Source organism: Rhinolophus sinicus, chromosome 7 (assembly GCF_057876585.1).
Source record: "Rhinolophus sinicus isolate RSI-liver-muscle chromosome 7, RSI-T2T, whole genome shotgun sequence".
Classification (NCBI taxonomy): Eukaryota; Metazoa; Chordata; class Mammalia; order Chiroptera; family Rhinolophidae; genus Rhinolophus; species Rhinolophus sinicus.
The window spans coordinates 46546410-46563046 of record NC_142507.1 but is presented as its reverse complement, the minus strand read 5'-3'; the positions used below and the strand labels follow the sequence as shown (position 1 = coordinate 46563046).

Genomic DNA, 16637 nt, shown 5'->3' with positions numbered 1-16637 from the left:
AACACAATGCCACTTACATTCTGCCAGCATTCCTACTGCCTTACACTTTTTCAGTCTGCACTCTTGACATTTTCTACGCATGTACATGTCCATTTCACAGTGACCACCATTCTTGCAACTATATACTGCGTTTTTGGTGATGCTACGTCGAAAAAACCCTAATAACAAAAAATTTTTTAATTTTACTATTAGGTATTTTTTAGTTACTTGTCTTTATTAATATATAACTTCAAGTAGAGTTAAGTAATCAAGTTAACTAAATGTTTTCAATGTTTTCCCCTCAATAAAAAGATTTTATTTAATACACTTTTTTTTCTGGATAATTATTTAAACCTCTCCTGTCTGATATATTCTGCTTCAAGATTGTGCCTTTCAGTAATCACATCTGGAAATTAAATTAAATAGCTCCATCACATTAAGACAACTCTATTTTACTATGGTTATAATTTGTCACCTAAAAGCATATTTAAAACTATGTCGGGCAAGATATCAAGATTGCATGAAGCATCTCTCAAGGTTCCCTTGAAAGAATTTGTGCTTATGTAAAATAAAACTATAAGGAAAACCTTTCTTTTTCTCTTCTCACATTTGTACGTCAACCCATAAAGGAATAGATATTCTTCCAAACTTACTCTTCTGTCTTTCTCCCTTTATCAGCACGTCCTCAGTTGAGAAAGTATTGCTCGTTTATTTGGTCTGAAATGTTAATGGGCCGTGTTTTGTGTGTATGTTTGTGGATACAGGAGGGATGGGGGTTCTATGTTTTCTCTTTCACTTCCTAAATCCATGCATAGCAGTCCCTCTTCCCATTTACTCTTTCGTTTTCCATCCCTATGCAATATTTCCTGCTGTCTTCCTCTTATCTCATTCCAAGCAGTGAAGTTGATAAGCTTAGTCAATGCTCTCCCCTCTTAGAGGCCTGACATGGGTTCTTTTCCTGTAGATACATTTGAGAATGGGAGTTTCATGACTTAGATTCAACAGAGTAGAAAGCTCAGCTTAGGTTTCCAGAACTACGCCTCCTCCTTCAACCTGATTTTAACAACAAGGCCCCACATTTTGAGACTAGGCAAATACTGGCCCAGCTATTCTATTCATAAAGCTGATACTTCATTTCCCCTGGTCTTCATTTGGCTTTTCTTGGTGGGGTGATTGAGTTGAGATTCTGCCAGTAAAACTTCACCTAAACTTCCAACACATATGTTTACCTAGTGCTATATTGGCTTAATCATTTCCAAGTTCTCTCCCAACATTGCATTTGTGAATAAAGGCAATGCAGAAGTGTTTCAAAAGCTCAAAAGGTCAAGGATGATTTCACTCTGAAAATGCCATTGTCAATGCTGATCTCCAGTTGCAGACCTCTCATTTGTTTTGAAATATATTAAAAAAAAAAATAGACTTAGAATCTTAGAAGTCATTTAATTTAAATTTCCTCCTAATGCATGAATTGTATCAACCACATGAGATGTAATAGTTAACATTCAGATCTTTTTAGAAGTCATTTTCTATTCCAACATCAAATTCATCCAGGAACATGGAAAACTTCTGCCATATAAATTATTGAATTTTATATTTAAATGTAAAAGTCTTCATCGAAAACTGAAACAAAACTTTATTACATTCCATTTTCATGTCTTTGATCCCACAGATTGATCACCTTTAAACGTACCAATGGTTTTCCCTGCTTTTATGTTTCACATTGTAAAAAATAAGAGTACTTATACATGCCTCAAATTTCATAACTCTTCAGTGCACATTTGGATTTCAATTTTGTTTTAACTTGATCCTTACCTTTGCAACCTTCACAAGTAAGCGCGTTATAATGATATCCTGATGCTTTATCACCACAAACTACACAGAATTCTTCCTGTCCCTTAATTCTCATGGAAGAAATAGTTAGCCTGGACCTTTTTATCCCATGGTATCCATCGTCAGCATCGTGGGCAACCACATTAGTGGATTTATTTAATTCACAGGAAGCGAGTCGACACTCTCCACCACTGAACTGTGGATCCAAACTATAAGTGTTGAAATGACTTTGTAAAGATGGGGACTGTAGAGCTGCAGGAAACTGGACAGTAGAATACTGGCTATAAGGTGATTCTTGAAAATCAGTGTCGTGCAGCTGATGATTGATTTGTTCTGGCAAAATATCTAGTTTTTTTAATATAAAAAATGGTAAAAAGTCAGTTTCATATTGTTTTCAAATTTCAAAAATTTTTATGCTCAACAGTTTTAGTTCAACATATGCACTACATTCCCAGGATTCGCTGACAGTAAGCTTTCATACCAGTCCAGTCTCCCTCCTTAGGAAGAAATGAATATTTCCCAGTTTGGAATGAAAGACAGTTTTCCACACCTTCTGCATTTCCCTTGTTGTGGATACCACTGTTTTCAGTGCAATCAGGTCAGTAAAGAGATGAATTAATAAATTATCTCACCTCCCCCAAGAAAAATGAAACTAAAATATCGTTTTACCAGTTAAAGAGAAAAACCACAGGCCCAAAATGGAGTAACTTGTGCTAAAGCCCATGACACCAAACCCAGACTTAATACCTGACCTACATGCAGTTTCAACTGTCTTTAGGAATGTAATCTTAAATCAGTCAGTCTGGAATATTCTGGTCAGTACCAACAGGTAATCTGTCACATGGGCCCACTCCATCCTACCTCCCCAAAGGAAGCTGAGGCAATCTGCCTGATAAGACCCCACCTTTCCCTAAGGGACAATTCTTTCTTTTCTTTTGCTAATAACTTTCTTGTTCTACCTAGTTTCTGCCTATCAAAGCTTTCCATATCATACAGCTTCTCAGAGCACCTCTCTACTTGCTAACTGGAATGGTGCCATATTCATGGATCACTCCATTTGCTCTATTGAATTTTTGTTCTTTAACACTGGTTATTTCAAGCAAAAAACAATGTTTGAACTCCCCATTTAATATACCTTAACACTCTTCTTTGCCATTCGTAGACCTGATTTAAATTACTATTAATGGTTTCTTTTTTGTTCTGTAGTCTAGCAATTCCAACTAGTAATTATCTGGGGATCAATTTACCTACAGGATTACTGTTAGGAAAATAAAATATGGTATGCAAAAGCATATATAAAATACAAAATGATACTAATTTAATGAATATCTGTTATTTTTTTATTTATTATTTTATTATCAGAAACTCCCAGACACCAACTTTCTGCTTTCAGGAAAATTACTAAATCTAAATGCATAAAATGGGCTCCAAAAGGACTCAGGAATACTTAGTTGCTCTATGTATGTAACTAGTAATATTTGCACTTTTCATGGTGGTGAGGTGCTGAATCACCAGGTAATGAGACTTACTCTTACTCTCAAAAGTCTACCACCCAGATTAGTAAACAGTATAATTTTTATTCATTCATATAAACCATTTGCAATCTTAGAGTATCCAGTCTAATGCAAAATGTTCAATAAATACCAATGACACCCTACTATAAGAAGAAAATTTATCAGTAAAAACAAGTCCTTCTTGGATGATTATCAAAAGACTGCAGAATACTGGCTAATGTTCCATTGGCACAGCAATCAGACTTCAAACTGTAAAAACTGCATTTTAAATTAAATGTATATTATAACCTTAGCCTTTTGGGAGAAAATTCCTATTGTGTCCTGCATTTGTTTTCTACTTCTTTCCCTAAGATAAAAATCTTATATAAACATTAAAATTTCAAGTATATTGAATAGCTTCTCTGATCTAAATTTACTAAGTTTCATGTGAACTAGCTCCTGCTAAGCCCCCCAAATAACTTCAATTTGCATGTTAATTCTATTTTTTTAATTGGATACAATTTTTTTACTTCTTTACATTTGCTTTTGGCTTACATATTACTGATTTAAAATTTAATTATATTCTCTTGTAGGGAATAATTTAAAGTCTTTGGATCATTTGTTTGTTTCTTTTTTTAAAAAAAAAAAAAACCTCTGTAACAATCATTCCACAAAAAAATGTTTTAATTAAATTTAATTAAAGCTGGTTCATATGCAGTTTAGCAAATATAGTTCAGAGCATATTCAATATATTCAATATTTGTGTTCAATATACTTGAAATTTCAATTAAATTAAGTAATATTTTATTGACTATTATACTGTCATTGTTTTTGTTACTTACCACAGTACTGCACTGGTTCAGCAAGGCAGTAGCCATCACATGCAGTGACATAAGTATTTGACATTCTCTGATCCAATTCTCACTTCTTCATTAATGAATGCTGAAACAGAACCTGAACGGAACAAAAATTTTGTGGATTATTTGAAAGTATGATTATCAAATCAGTTTGAGTTTATAAAAGTAACATACTGTTTTTGAAAAATAAATAGTTTAACAGAATTTGTACATATTTATACATTAACTGGGAAAATACTGATTTTTCACATCTCTGTACACCAAATTATTTAATTCTGCCAATTTCTTATTGCTTAGCTCTTTACAAATAACTTAATAAATCTTGGTAATAATCATTGTGGTACTTGCAAGTGTACCGAGTTTTGGAGTTAGGCTTCATACACTGCTCTCACACTTATTTATGGGTCATTTATTAAATCTCCCTGAACCTTAGTTTCCTCATTTGTAGAAGAGAATAATTAAACCATCCTATAAAAATTGTTGGGAGAATTTAATTTATGTAAATTAAATAAATTAAAAAGCAGAGTTCTTGACTTAATAACTGATTCCTGTAACCTTTATTCAAGATCTCGGTGTTCTAAATTTAGATAAATTAGGAAGAAAATCATACTTGTTCCTGAAGAAAAAGAGTAGGGAAAAAATGGCTTTCATACCACTTTTGTGTAATCTTCTAAGTCCTCTGTAAGTATTTATCTTTCATAGACCTGTGATACGCCAAACATTATTAAAATGGTAATTTTGGGTCTGTTTGACTAATGAAAATAGTTTATTGATTACTGAAAAAGTGTTTTATTTTTTTAATAGTAAAGCCTAAAAATCGTAAGCTGTTATGAGGAAAAATTATTCAAAATCTAAGACAATCCCTTATGGGAAAAACTATTTTTGTTATTTCCTAGGAACGAACTCCAAAAACAATGCATCTTTGAATAGACTTAAACAGGAAATCACAGTTTAAGGAATTGAAAGTTATTAGAAGAAAATAAAGGTCCCTGTAGAGTCCATCATATTTTACAGCTTTATCCTCTCTGTTAGAAGATAAAGACTGTTCTCACCTTTGAAAAGAAACAAAAAAGAAGAAAATGAGTTTTAAATCATGCCAAAAAATATACATGACAAATTTCTAAGGTAGCTTCTGAGGTTATATTGAAAAATCTTTTGTTTATTACTAAAATAAATGTGTGGTAGGTTCATGGCTAAAGTTTCTATATCTATGAAGATGATTCAAATAGTAATCTCTCTGAAATTTCTCCTTTATCATGTCATAGGATCTAGGTTCCTTTAAAAGCACTTGAAGCACTTCTTTAACAGTATAGTAGCAGTCATATAGAATTGGATCGAACAGATGAAGCAAAAGCAGTACCCCCAAATAAGTACAATTTCAATATGAAGTTTTTCTTGAAAAATGAGAACTAAAATTAACAGGATCAGTCAGTATATACTGCTTTTTTTTTTTTTTTTTTTTACCAAATTACAACAGGTTAATTGGCTATAAATACAAAAAGAATTCTGAATGCTATTGGTTTAATTTGTGTGATACTTTTTAGCAATAGTCCTGTTTAGTTATTTCCAAACTTCTTTTTTAAGTCCCAGTTAGATTCTAAAAAATTACTAATGAATGTGAAAACTTGAAGTTGGTATTCACCTTTCAAAATTCTGCGTTTCCCATTAGGTTTCAGATAATATTAAATATCTGCAGAAGAAAATTAAAAAGTGTTTGGTACTGCTTAGATATAGCCTTGACTGAATGAGAGTTTATTTGAGAAATAATATAGAACAAACCAAAGGTAACACATGAAAACTGGCAATATCCTTGCAAACACACACATAAGTATCTTATAATAGGGTTCATATCATAAATAACAATGTTTTAACACCAATTCTTTCCAATACTGATAAATAAATGCCTAAAAATATTTTCTAAAGCAGACCTGTTTTTATCAGTTTGTGGACTAGTTATATTCCAGGGTATATATGGAACATATTCATAAATAAGCCTCTGATTTAAAAAAACTATAGCTTTTAAATTATGAAATATTTATCTCTTTTATATGCTCATAGTAATAGTTGCATTATTTTCTCCATAAAATTTTTCACTAATTAAATTTTTCTTCATACTTAAATGTTTAATAGAAGTATTATAATTTGGTATGCATAATAAAGAACTTTCAAATATATTCATAAAATTAGTTTTAAAATATTTAAGTAAATTATTAATAACATCGAGAGAGGTATGTAATCAAAAACTGTCTGTCCTGTTGAAGTAAAGAGAAAAGTTACAATGGGCCTGGAATGATTCTGTTTTGTTATCTTTTCTAGTAAATATTTATTGAAAACAAAAATAACTTAGTTAAGAGAGGAGCTTTTATCAAGAGGATCAATTTAGCATAGACAAAATCTATATATTTTTCCTTTAGCAAATATAAGTTTATAAAAAACTATTTTTCACAGATTATAATAGCTGTTCTACTGAAAACATGCTTAATTGCATAAACAAATTTGCATCTCCTCTACCTTAACCATAAATTGCTCTTAGTAAATCTTCATATATCTAGAACTTTAACAGAAAAAATATTGATTCCTGATAACTACATCTATATGTTAAACAATTTTAGTTTTTACATTTTCACTCTTTCAATACATGTCGTTTGAATCATGAATAATGCTTTCCTTAAAATTGATATAACTGCAAAGTTCATTGCTTCACAAGAAAAACATTTTAATGTTCAAAGTAGCCTTTACTAAAAAAATGAATGATAGTGCTATGTGATACATAATTATAAAACGGTTTTTCATGGTAGGGCTTCTTTGAGCCAAAATTCTCTGAGCTTATTGGAACCATGGAAAATGAAAAGAATATATTTGAATAACAAGACAAATTAAGGCTTCTTCATTCCTTTATAAGGATCTATCCTTTGACTATAGAATATAGGGAAATGGTGGAAGAGGGTAAAGGAGGTCAAATATATGGTGATGGAAGGCAAACTGACTCTAGGGGGTGAACACAATGCAGTATATGACTATAGACAGTGTATTATGGAACAGTACACTTGAAACCTATGTAGTTTTGTTGACCATTGTCACCTCAATAAATTTTAATGAAAAAGAATACAGGGAATATTTTACACTGTGAAGTCCTCACATATAGTTTTATTATACAGCTTTATTGGGATGTACTTTATATAACATAAAATTTATTCTTTTAAAATGTAAAATTCAACGGTTTTTAGAATATCCACAGTGTGCAACTACCACCACCATCTAATTCCAGAGCATTTTCATCACCCCAAAATGAAATCCCAAGCCCATAATTAGTCATTTCCCATTCCCTTCTCCCCCTAATCACAGGCAACCACTAATCAACTTTCTGTTTCTATGGATTGCCTATCCTAGACATTTCATATACATGGACTCATACAACTCTGTATACAGTTTTAAATGAAAAACGATTCAATTTATAGTATGTCAAGTAATTTTCACAGCTTAAGAAAAATAGAGAAAATATATAAGTTTAAAAGTTCATGACTATGAAATTAATATTTTATATACTTCAGAAATGTAGAAATAGATTTTGTGTCTATTTCCATAATCTGGAATAATTTCCATATTCCTTTTCACTGGAAGTATAATTCCCTGACTACTATACCTTTACCAGAATATACTTCAAGTTGCCTTGAATTTACAGTATAACCTATTGTTTAAAAAAACAATATATTTTATCAATAAGTTCTTGATTTAAAAACAAGTTTTGTTTTTAAAATACGCATATAACAATGAACATCATTATAAAATGACTTATTACATCAAATATCAAGTCCAACTACAGTCCAAAATTGCCTTTAAAAGAGAACCAAATTACTGTGTAATTTACTTAAGTAAGTTTCTTATTTTCAAAGCTTTTTATAGCTTGACTATCTTAGTAACAGCAATTGGCTTATTCACTTGGCAAAAATTAAATTAATGATAGTGGAAACTAACAATCTCAAAAACATTATTAAACTGTAAAATGTTTAATAATTGTTTAAAGTAAATAATTTTAACAATTTTGCCAACAAAATTAACATTCATATTTAAATTAGACAGCATATTAGTTTAGGAAAGACAAAATACTCACAGTTAAATGCTATTACTAGCGATTGTCTTTTTCCTCACAGAATGAATAGAGACAGATTCAGCAATGATTTTAACTTTCCAGCTGGAGCAAACTGCCTTTTCCTGGTTTATCACGGATGGAGAGGGGCACTCATCATAAGCTTAGGCTCCAGACACTGCAGAGCAATGCTTCAGCTCTGTCTCAGAGACAAACTTCCCACACAATCCTCTCTTGGGTCAACACAAGGGCAGTTACAAGCTGACATAAATCAATAATAACCAGATCATCAGGCCTTGTGGCCTTTGGGACCTTCAGGTCACACTCTCCCAGAGCTCATTATTGTTTACTTAATAAATGTTTTGTTTTCTTGATTGAATTTGACATTCTCCCATTTTGGTTACAAAACAGTGGGGCTCTACAAACTACTAAGTAATATATACAGGAAGAAAAAATACCCTCCTTAACTCCGCAAATACAGGCGCTGTAATAGTTCAACTTTGCATTCATTACCTACCAAAAAAACAAAAATAATTTGCTAAAACAATTAGAAACATCAATAATAATTCATAGTTGGTACAATGTTAGATGTGTACAAGTCACCTAGTCCAACCCTCTCATTTTTTGGCCAAGAGAAAAATGCAATACAAATAGAAACTACTTGTCCAAATTGTCATAGCTAGTCAGTAGCAGAGATAAACTCAATGAAAATCCAAGCGGAAAAAAAAAGAGAAAAGGAAATCAAACAGCTGAACAGGATATATAAATAACTTCATTATAATTTTTTTTTAATGTCACGTACATAAAGTCTGTTGGATACCAGGCTCATAGTCTTATCCCTTTACGGCATTTCTAAGGAGGCAAGGTTATAAACATGTTCCACCACTAAACTCCTATTCTCCTGGTCCCACCTCCTCTGACCTGATGACTCACTTGTTTTTTTGTTTGTTTGTTTTATTAGTTTCACATGTACAAAACAATGTAATAGTTAGACATTTATACCCCTCACAAAGTGATAACCACCCTCCCCTAACCTACTACCCTACTCTGACATTGTATATAGCTGTTACAGTTCCACTGACTCTATTCCTTATGCTGTACTCCACATCCTATAAATAAATATATATTATATATATATATATATATATATATATATATATATATATATATATAATATATATATATTTGACATATATATATACATGTCAAAACAGTCTCAGATATAGAGAAAAAACTGAGGGTTGCTAGATGGGAGGAGGGTGGGGATGAGGGAGAAGGTGAGGGACTCACTTGTTTTATCTGACTCTAGGCTCTGTTCTCAGTCCTGCCCAGCTCTACTGTCAAATTAACAAGGCACAGCTTCTACACACCTCTACGTTCCGGGCACCTGATCTTTGTCCACATCCAGTTCCTACTCCATCCAGAATTCACAACCACTACATTAGTGCTGAATTCTTCAAAGGTCCTCATCTACTACAGGGCAGAATTTATGGTAAAATCTGCAAGTCACGTCACATAGAATTTTGTTTACTTTTTTTAAATAATAAGCCCTGTATGTATGAATTTTAATCAGTGAACTAAAGAACAGAAATCACAGGATTATAATTCTTTTATGTTGATTCTAAAATATTCCAAAGCCAGGCTCCAGATTGTATCTTAAGAGAAGTGACCCTCTACTGGCAACTTTACATTGAAAAATAGTAAAGCAAACATATAGTACTTGATATTTTTTAAAAGCAATGCTTAAGTTCTAAATATTTATCCGGAACATTTGTTTCTTAAGAGAAGACATTTTTAAAAGAACTTCTGCCCTTTCATTATTAGTATACAAATATCAGGGACAGTTTATAAACTACTTTTACTATTAGATAATTCCCAAGTTTAACCTCTACTGATAAACAGAATGATAAGTTTCTGTATTCAAATGAGCACTGATTCAAATTTTTCACTATGTCCTATCATCTTGACCACTCGTACCCTCCATCCCACCCTGATTATAGCTGAGATATTACAATTCATTGGCAATCACCTTCCTTGTTTAAAATCACAAAGAATAATGCATTCAGAACTTTATAGCTGTAATTTTTTACATGTACTTCCCCGGTTTACAATAATACCTTTGATTTACTGTGACATTAGCATACTACTCATTCCAAGGTACTTAAAGATATGTGCAAATATATGTTAATATTTTAAAATAGGGAAAGCAGAACATATTTTAAAAGTTTTACATAGGCTACTGTCACCTGAGCGTTCTATTTGTAACCACAGAGTTCACTGATAGCCTTTAATAAGCATAAATGGAGAAATCACTTGAGGTTTATTCTTTTTATACTGTCACTCAATACAGTTAGCCTATATAGATACATACCATTTAAAATAAATATTAACATTGCTATATTATCAGTAACAAATAACCTAAAGAGTTACAAATCTAACCCACTTTGTTGTACAGTTGGGAGGGTCGATAGGGAAGGTTTAGGCAATCAAAAGTGCCCGCCATGATGACCTTGACAAGGACAGCTTTAATGATGTGAGAGGAAAACCAGATTACAGAGGACTGAAGAGTGGATGGGAGATGTGGTAGCAAAACACAACAGCTAGAAATATTTTCTATTCATTTGGCTAAAAGTTCATCTGTGAAAGGGAGCAGAGAAATGGGATGGTATCTCGACTGGGTTGTAAGGTTGTAAGATTTTGTTTTGTTGTTTGCTCAGTTCCACGTCCAGTTGCTGTTCATGCGATGCAGGAATCAAACCAGCAACCTTGTTGTTGAGAGCTCGCGCTCTGACCAACTGAGCCATCCAGCTGCCCCTCCGGAAGCTCAGCAGCCGCTCGTTGTCGTCAATCTAGTTGCGGAGGGCGCAGCTCACTGGCCCATGTGGGAGTCGAACTGGCAACACTGTTGTTCCGAGCTCACGCTCTAACCAACTGAGCTAACTGGCCGCCCATGTTGTTGTTGTCTTAACATGAAGTGGTAAACTATGTTTGTCAGATGATGGGAATAATTATAGTGAAGAGGGAAGACTAACAATGTGGAGAGGAAAGGGAATGGACAAGAAGACGTTGAACAACCCATGCCCATGGGTTCTAGCCGGCTTGTGGGCTTCCCTTTCTGCCCACCTGCTATGGACTTTGGACTTGCTTAGGCAGCCTCCACAGTTGCATCAACTAATTCCTTGTAGTAAATCCCTTAAAGGCCCTGGTTCTGCTTCTCTGATTGAATCCTGACATATAATTTGATCCTCAGAAAGTCCCTGAAAAGGCAATAAAGTTATGCATTCGTTTCTGAGGAATCAGAGAGGAGGTACACTTGACCTGGGGAGGTGGGTGAAGACTTGTGGAGTGAGATTTCACTTAAACTGAGTCTTAAAGTATGTTGACATACAAACGTCCAAACCTGTAGAAAATTTTTATAAGGTTTTGTTGGAGCCAAACCGATGACAGTGCCAGGAAGAGAGATCTTAAATGCTCCAGAGAATGACAGTTTGCAGTTTCTTTTATGCACTTGGAATTGAGGGAATTTACGGAGTTTCCATTAAGGTGGGAGAAAGCAAGGCGGGGACTGGATTACAGGATAGTTAACAAGATTATGTGCTCTCTTGAATGTATGTTTTTGAGAGGTCTGGAAAAGTTAATTACTTCTGGCATTTCAAAGGTGTGTTAACCTAGATTCACCAGAACAATGGTCAGGGCTGGCTTAAAATTCTTTCACGAAAGAAGATATAGGCCTAGGGCATGACTATCCACCATGACCTGCCCAGTTAGGAATTTATGATCAGGACACCCTATGGAGGAAAGAATAATCTCTTCAACAATTATTGCTGAGACAACTAGATATCCTCATGCAAAACTAAGATGGACCCTTATCTCACACCATATGAAAAAATTAACTCAAAATGGTTCAATGACCTAAACGTAGGAGCGAACACAACAAAACTCTTGCAAGAAAACATAGCGGTACATTCTTTTTTCCCCTTGTTCCGCCTGCCCCCCCCCCCCCCCCCAGTCCAGTTCAAGCCGTTGTTTCTCAGTCTAGTTGTGTAGAGGTAAAATCTTATGATCTTGGATTTGGGAGTGGTTTCTGAAATGTGACGCCTAAAGTATGAGTAACAAAAGAATATATTAATAGATAAATTGGACTTTGTGAAAATTGAACACTTTTGTGCATCAAAGAACATTACCAAAGGGGCCGGCCCGGTGGCTCAGGCGGTTAGAGCTCCATGCTCCTAACTCCAAAGGCTGCCGGTTCGATTCCCACATGGGCCAGTGGGCTCTCAACCACAAGGTTGCCAGTTCGACTCTCCCAAGGGATGGTGGGCTGCACCCCCTGCAACTAGCAATGGCAATTGGACCTGGAGCTGAGCTGTGCCCTCCACAACTAAGACTGAAAGGATAACAACTTGACTTGGAAAAAAGTCCTGGAAGTACACACTGTTCCCCAATAAACTCCTGTTCCCCTTCCCCAATAAAATCCTTAAGAAAAAAAAAAAAGAACATTACCAAGAAGGTGAAAAGAAAATCTACAGAATGGCAGAAAATATTTGCATGTCATATATCTGATGATCGTCTCCTATTCAGAATATATAAAGAACTCTTACAACTCAACAACAAAAAGACAAAACATCTCATTAAAACAATGGTCAAAGGACTTCAACAGACATTTCTCTAGAGAATATAGACAAATGGGCAACAAACCCATGAAAAGATGCTAGACATCCATGGGCACTTGGAAACGCAAACCATAATGAGGTACGAGTTCACACCCCTTAGAATAGCTATAATCCAAATATATACGTGTGTGCGGGGGTTGTGTTTGGTGTGTGTGTGTGTGTGTGTGTGTGTGTGTGTGTGTGTTGGCAAGCATGTAGAGAAATTAGAACCCTCCCACATTGCTGATGGGAAGTAAAATAGTTTAGTATTATGGAAAATCATTTGGTGATTCCTCAAAAAGTTAAACATAGAATGACTATATGACCAAGCAATTCTACTAAGTACATACCCAAAAGAATGGAAAAACAGGTACTCAAACAAATACGTATCCATAGCAGCACTATTCACTTTAGCCAAAAGATGGAAACAATATAAATGTCCATCAATAGATGAATGGTAAACAAATTGTGGTATAAACATACAATGAAATATTATTAAACCATAAAAAGAAAAGAAATACGAATATATGCTACAAGGTGGATGAACGTCAAAAACATTGTTAAGCAAAAGAGGGTAGACACAAAAGGTCACATATTGTATGATTCTATTTATATGAACTATCCAGAATAGAGAGACAGAACACACATTGGTGGTTGCCTCAAGCTGGGGTAGGGTATGTGGGAAGTAATAGTTTAATGGGTATGGGCTTTCCTTTCGGCATGATGAAAACGTTTTGGGACTAGATAGAGGTGATAGTTATACAACACTGTGAATGTGCTAAATACCATTGAAATGTTACCTTTAAAATGGTTGATTTTACGAATCTCAGCTCATTTTAAAAACAAGAAAAGCCAGTCTCTATAGTTGGAGTTCATATTAAGCAACCGAAAAAATATCTCCTAAAGTTGTACTGATTTTCGTTTTATGTTAGGATCAAGTGAATTCCATTTTGTGTTTTGGAGCTGTTTCATTGAATTTGAAAACTAAACAAGATGTAGCTTTCCATCCTAAACAAAACAGTAAGAAATAAAGTTGCAAGATAGACAGTTTAGTTGTTTTTTCTCAAGTATTTTAAAACATTTTTGAGGTTTTTAATAGTAAAAGGAAATCATATTTGGTACAGCTGGATCATTTCCACATAATTGGCTTTTCATTCTTGATCTGGTTTTGAACTGTTTACTCCATTTTAGTAATTAACCATTATCAGCTTCATTAATGAAACAGAAACCACCTCCTCTAATCATTTATAAAACACTTGTCAAACAAAATTTAAACAAAAATAGGATCTGGGCAAAGTAAAGTTCTTTAAAAGCCACTGCAACTAATTATAGGAGTATCCTAGTTATTTTGTTGTTGTTTTCCATTTATTATGAAGGAATCCTGAAGACCAAGAGCATTTCTCTTGGCAGAGTTATCTGAATTCTTTTATACAAGAGTTATTATTTTAACAATACTTTTATCCACTGATGTGAAAAGCAGAATTGTCAGCCACTTATTTGTCTATAAATTACAAAATTGGATTCCTATGTAATCAAACCACCTTTAAAGGCATTATTTTCTAGTCCATTTAATTTGTAGCTGACTGTGTGAGAAAGAGTGTGGGAGGTAATGTAAGATCTATTTCTTAGTTTAAGATATACTTATGAGATTGCACAAGCAAAACTATCAGTTTGTGTTTCCACAAACAAATTTAGATTTAAATATTCAATGCTAAAAGATTGTTCTACTGGGATTTAATGAAAATGCCACAAAGTTTTAAGTGATTTGTATGAAAATATGCTCCGCTCTTGTAATACTTTCGCTCCAAGGCTTCATATTTTATACAGTTGAGAATGTTCCTAGTTTAGAGAGATAATGAGGAGATATAAGCTTTATACACACAAATGATGCTAATGACTGATCATCTATTGAGCATGTTCTTTGAGCTTCTTTTCTAGCTCATCATTGTAGTTTGCTGGCTAAAGGAGTCAATCGACAGCTGTGGAGCAGGAAAAGGCTCATAGGGTGATTCAATCCACGATCTTTTATTCATTACTCTTCAGTTAGACTTTTTGGTCTGCAGCTGCCTTCTTCACTTTTGTGTTCCCAGGGCCCATCACAGGACCTCGTAATAGACACTCAGTAAGTATTTCATGAACGAATGAATGAAGAATGAATGGCTGCTATGCTCACCAACTGAGCTAACTATCCAGAGATTAAAAATAAAGATGTAATAAAGTAACGCCTCTGGCATTCAAGAAAACCAGAATACTTACTTACGGAGTTCATTATCTTACAACTGCTGTTTTAAATTCAAGAATTATGTATTCTCTCAGCAGCCATTCATGATAAAAACCCTTAAGAAAGTGGGAATAGAGGGATCATATCTCAACATAATAAAGGCCATATATGATAGACCCACAGCTAACATCATACTCAATGGGGAAAAATTAAAACCATTCCCCTTAAAATCAGGAACAAGGCAAGGCTGCCCACTTTCTCCACTTCTATTCAACATAGTGCTGGAAGTTCTAGCCACAGAAATCAGACAAGAAAAAGAAATAAAAGGCATGCAAATCAGTAAGGAGTTTGTAAAATTGTCATTATATGCAGATGACATGATACTATATTTAGAGAACCCTAAAGACTCCACCAAGAAACTATTAGAGCTGATAGATGAATTTAGTAAAGTAGCAGGATACAAAATTAATATTCAGAAATCAGTTGCATTTGTATATACAAATAATAAAACATCAGAAGGAGAAATTAAAAAAACAATTCCATTTACAATTGCTCCAAAGACTATAAAATACCTGGGAATAAATTTAACCAAAGAAGTAAAAGATCTGTACTCAGAAAATTATAAGACACTGAAGAAAGAAATGAAAGAAGATACAAATAGGTGGAAACACATACCATGTTCATGGATAGGAAGAATTAATATAGTTAAAATGTCCATACTGCCTAAGGCAATATATATATTCAACGCAATTCCTATCAAACTACCAACGACATTTTTCACAGAAATAGAACATATAATCCTAAAATTTATATGGCATAACAAAAGACCCCGGATATCTTCAACAATCTTGAGAAATAAGAATAAAGTGGGAGGTATAACAATACCTGACTTCAAATTATACTACAAGGCTACAGTTATCAAAACAGCATGGTACTGGCATAAAAACAGACCCATAGATCAATGGAACACAATAGAGAGTCCAGAAATAAATCCATGCCTATATGGCCATTTAATCTATGACAATGGAAGCAAGAATGTACGGTGGGGTAAAGACAGTCTATTCAATAAATGGTGCTGGGAAACTTGGACAGACACATGCAAAAAGATGAAGCTGGATCACCTCCTTACACCACATACAAAAATAAATTCAAAATGGCTTAAAGATTTAAATGTAAGATCTGAAACCATAAAATTCCTAGAAGAAAATATAGGAAGAAACTTCACAGACATTACCCGGAGTAAGATTTTTACTGATATATCCCCTCGCGCGAGGGAAGTAAGAGAAAAAATAAACATGTGGGACTACATCAAACTAAAAAGCTTTTTCACAGCCAAGGAAACCATCAATAAAACAAAAAGGGATCCTACTGATTGGGAAAAGATATTTGCCAATGATATATCTGATAAGGGGTTAATATCACAAATTTATAAAAAACTCACTCAACTCCAAAAAAACAAACAACCCAATTAAAAAATGGGCAGAGGACATGAAGAGACATTTTTCTAAAAAGGACACA

The 16637-nt window shown here is 33.8% G+C and overlaps 1 protein-coding gene across 5 annotated transcripts in view; it reads right to left on the bottom strand.

Annotated features, from left to right (window-relative positions):
• Window positions 1–16637, bottom strand: part of LOC109446690 (bile acid receptor-like) — a 57735-nt gene that overhangs the window by 7989 nt on the left and 33109 nt on the right. For 4 of the 5 annotated variants that reach the window (XM_088799513.1, XM_074319063.2, XM_074319064.2 and 1 more), the window contains 3 exons: window positions 4145–4256; window positions 1792–2154; window positions 18–158 (listed from right to left, as the gene is read on the bottom strand). In XM_088799513.1, the coding sequence (XP_088655639.1) occupies window positions 18–158; window positions 1792–2154; window positions 4145–4208 (568 nt within the window). In that variant the 5' untranslated portion in view covers window positions 4209–4256. Of the gene's footprint in view, window positions 1–17; window positions 159–1791; window positions 2155–4144; window positions 4257–8270; window positions 8437–16637 lie in introns of those variants that run through there. The other variant, XM_074319065.2, reaches the window with a different exon arrangement.